The following is a 3,814-nucleotide window of genomic DNA, read 5'->3' on the forward strand; positions in this document are numbered from 1 at the left end:
AGCTCCACAGGATGGCGGCTGCGGGGCCGAGGCGCGAGGAGCTTGGTGTGTGCCTTACCTAGTTTCACTTGATACTCTTCAGGAATTATGTAGAAAAGAAATGCTCACATGTAAATCGATTGGAATCACCAAAAGGAATCTAAACAATTATGAGGTGGAATACTTGTGTGACTACAAAGTAGAAAAGACTGAATGGGATTAATGTACAGAACTTGGTTAAAATGCAAGTGACTCATCCAAGATTAAACAGATATGGAATACTATCTTGTAAAATGGAAAGGATGTCCAGATTCTACAAACACTTGGGAACCTTTGCAAAATCTCAAGTGTCCATTACTGCTCCAGCAGTTTTATAATGACAAGCATAATTATTTATCTCAGGTAAAGAAATGCAAAGCAATAATTCCAAAATACAATAGCAAAGCTTTGAAACCTGCCATTGCTGAGTACATCATAAAGAAGGCCAAACAGAGGATAGCTCTGCAGAGATGGCAAGAGGAGCTCAACAGAAGAAAGAATCATAAAGGAATGATATTTGTTGAAAATACTGTTGACTTAGAGGGCCCACCTTCTGACTTCTACTACATCAATGAATACAAACCAGCTCCTGGAATCAGCCTGGTGAATGAAGCCACCTTTGGTTGTTCATGCACAGATTGCTTTTTTGAGAAATGCTGGCCTGCTGAAGCTGGAGTTCTTTTGGCTTATAATAAAATCCAACAAATTAAAATCCCACCTGGTACCCCCATTTATAAATGCAACTCGAGGTGCCAATGTGGACCTGATTGTCCCAATAGGATTGTACAAAAAGGCACACAGTATTCACTTTGCATCTTTCGAACTAGCAATGGCTGTGGCTGGGGTGTAAAAACACTTGTGAAGATTAAAAGAATGAGCTTCGTCATGGAATATGTTGGAGAGGTAATCACAAGTGAAGAAGCCGAAAGACGGGGACAGTTTTATGACAACAAAGGAATTACTTATCTCTTTGATCTGGACTATGAATCTGATGAGTTCACAGTGGATGCAGCTCGATATGGAAATGTGTCTCATTTTGTGAATCACAGCTGTGACCCAAATCTTCAGGTGTTCAATGTTTTCATTGATAACCTTGATACTCGTCTTCCCCAAATAGCATTATTTTCTACAAGAACCATAAATGCTGGCGAAGAGTTGACTTTTGATTATCAAATGAAAGGTTTTGGAGGTGTCTCTTTAGATTCGATTGACCATAGCCCAGCTAAAAAGAGGGTCAGAACAATATGCAAATGTGGTGCTGTGACTTGCAGAGGTTACCTCAACTAAATTTTTGGAAAATACAGCTGGTGATAATTTTGTTTTTCTCAGATGTAACAATTTTAAAATATACACTTTGGACTCCATAGTATCACAGGTATACCTACGTTAATTTATGATTAATGTTTCAAGACATTTGCCAAATGCATTACTGAGTTTCCTGAGGAGAGGTACCCACAGTCACATGGGCTAATATAAAATCTACCTATTTAATGACTAGATACCCAGAGTGAAAGACAAATTTTTCAGATCAGCATGTGCATTCTAAGTCTGTGGGAGCAGAGAATTGCCTCATTTCTTTGATAAGTGTTAAATAGTTGCTGAGATCACATAGTCAACCTGCCGCACAACTTAAGAGAGTTAATTCAGTCTGGGTAAATATATTCTATTTTTGTTACTGTATTGTTATGCCTCTTTACTGTTCACTGTAGTTGAGACAAATAGGTGATGCTGAATTTTATACTCCTTTCTACTTTTTCATTAAAACATTGATATTTTAATGCTACAGAAATGTAAGACATAAAATTAAATGTAAAAAAAAAATTAAAAAAATACATTGCTACAAATAATGCTAACTTTTTCATATAGATTTTTTTTCCTGGTCTTTTTAAAATCTATGAAAATCTCCCTTAGAAAATTTACAGAAACATGATTCAGAGCATGTGCCAAAATATAGATGAAGATGATACAATAAACCCTAAACTATATGAGATAACCAGAATACATTAAATTTGAATTTTTTAAAATCTGGCACCAGATAGAACTACACTTTCCAATAGACATATAATGTGAGCCAAGTAAGTAATTTTAAATTCTCTAGTAGCCACATGCAAACAAGAAAAAAAGAAATGATTTAAATTAAATTTAATTATGTATTTAATTTAACCCACTATATCTCAACAATTATTTCAAGGTGTAAGTCATATAAAAAGCAATTCATGAGATACATTGTATTCTTTACTACTATGTCTCTAAAATTAAGTATATATTTTGATTTAAAAAACCTCACACTTCAAGTGCTCAACAGCCACATATGGCTAGGTCCTAGCGTGTTGGTCAACATATATTTAAAACAGAGACAGAGTTCTGGCAGCATTTCCAAGTCCACTTCTCTTAGTTCATTGGTAGATCCTTAAAATTCTCTTTCCATAAGTAGTAAGTCTTCATGCAAAGAGCATAGGCCACTAAATGCCTTATGAGTTGTTTCTGCAGTCAAAGAAGGTTTTGCTATCTTTGTAGAGTTTCCACTAAAAATGTATAGCTAAAATATATAAAAGAAAGTTTTCCAAATATAAACATAGCAATTTTTTTTAGAAAATAGTTTATCAACAAATTCACAAGGAGTCTGGCTTAAAAAATGTCATTTAAGAGAATTTATATTGGTCAAATCTTAGAAAAAAATATGAGCAATTTCTTTATTCAGAAAAGAGTTACTGATGTAAAATTTTATATCCAACCTGAGCTTTTGAGTATAATTGATGCAAAATCTCTCTAACAGTGATAATCTGCAGAGGTTAACCTATACCCTTACTTTTTTTTTTTAATTTTTCCTTTAATCTACTGGTATACTTTTGATCCCTGATTATAATGAAAGGTTCAAATGTTACAGAAAAGAACTCTATTTTCTCCTTTCTAAAACTCAGTATTAATATGATTTCTCAAGGTTTGTTTGCTGCAGTCAGTCTAACATCTAATTCATAGACTAGAAACATGTTACATGTATTTGGCAGTCTTATTTTTTCTTCATCTGTGTTGATTTCTCCACTGATATTCTAACCTGTTTTAGGATACTTAGTCTTCATTATGATACTTCATACTTCACTTTAAGTTACATATTTTACACTTTTATTCCACTGAGCCTTTTGCTATTATGTACATACAAAAATTAATAATTCTAGAAAACACTCGTTAATCTTTTATTCCTATTATGAGTTCTTCTGGTAAGTTTTTTGGATACACTTTTCCTACCAAACATTTGAAAGTTATCTCTAATTACTAACATCACCCTGTCTAAATTGCAAGTTTATAAAAGAAGCCAAGCCTGTTTTAGACTGTGCATGTGACAAAAAAAAGATCACAATGAACATTAAAGGAGATCCACTTGAAATTTTTACTTATGCTTGGACTTAACAGCTTGTGTACATTCAAACATAGTCTGCAATAATTTGTTCAATTTTCAGAGATATGTTCCTATTAAACACAATGTATTGAATATATTACATGCAAAACAACTTGACAAATTCACCATCCACTTTATCTGTAAACTTTGTAAGAAATACTGTCTTGGCTCATTTTCATCCATTTTGATATTGCTACATGTTCAAACACTCTAAAAATAAGCATAAATTTTAATGTCCTATAATAATATTTTGACTATGTTCATATTTAAAAGAGAAAGGCATCCATTGAATGAATAATAAGCACGTATTTCTACTAGTTCCTCACCAAAGGGAAAATATAAATGCAAATAAATACAATAAAATAAAAGCTTGTTAATTACATAAATTTTCTCAGCTTT

General features: G+C 32.9%; 1 protein-coding gene across 1 annotated transcript; it reads left to right on the forward strand.

Moving 5' to 3' along the window:
* Positions 1 to 230: 230 nt before the first annotated feature.
* LOC101529760 (histone-lysine N-methyltransferase SUV39H2-like) lies at positions 231 to 1,358 on the forward strand. The gene has a single exon (XM_036494163.2). It carries the CDS (start codon positions 253 to 255, stop codon positions 1,303 to 1,305), a length of 1,053 nt encoding a protein of 350 aa, XP_036350056.2. The 5' UTR covers positions 231 to 252; the 3' UTR covers positions 1,306 to 1,358.
* Positions 1,359 to 3,814: the final 2,456 nt, after the last annotated feature.

Source organism: Ochotona princeps, chromosome 1, assembly GCF_030435755.1.
Source record: "Ochotona princeps isolate mOchPri1 chromosome 1, mOchPri1.hap1, whole genome shotgun sequence".
Lineage (NCBI taxonomy): Eukaryota > Metazoa > Chordata > Mammalia > Lagomorpha > Ochotonidae > Ochotona > Ochotona princeps.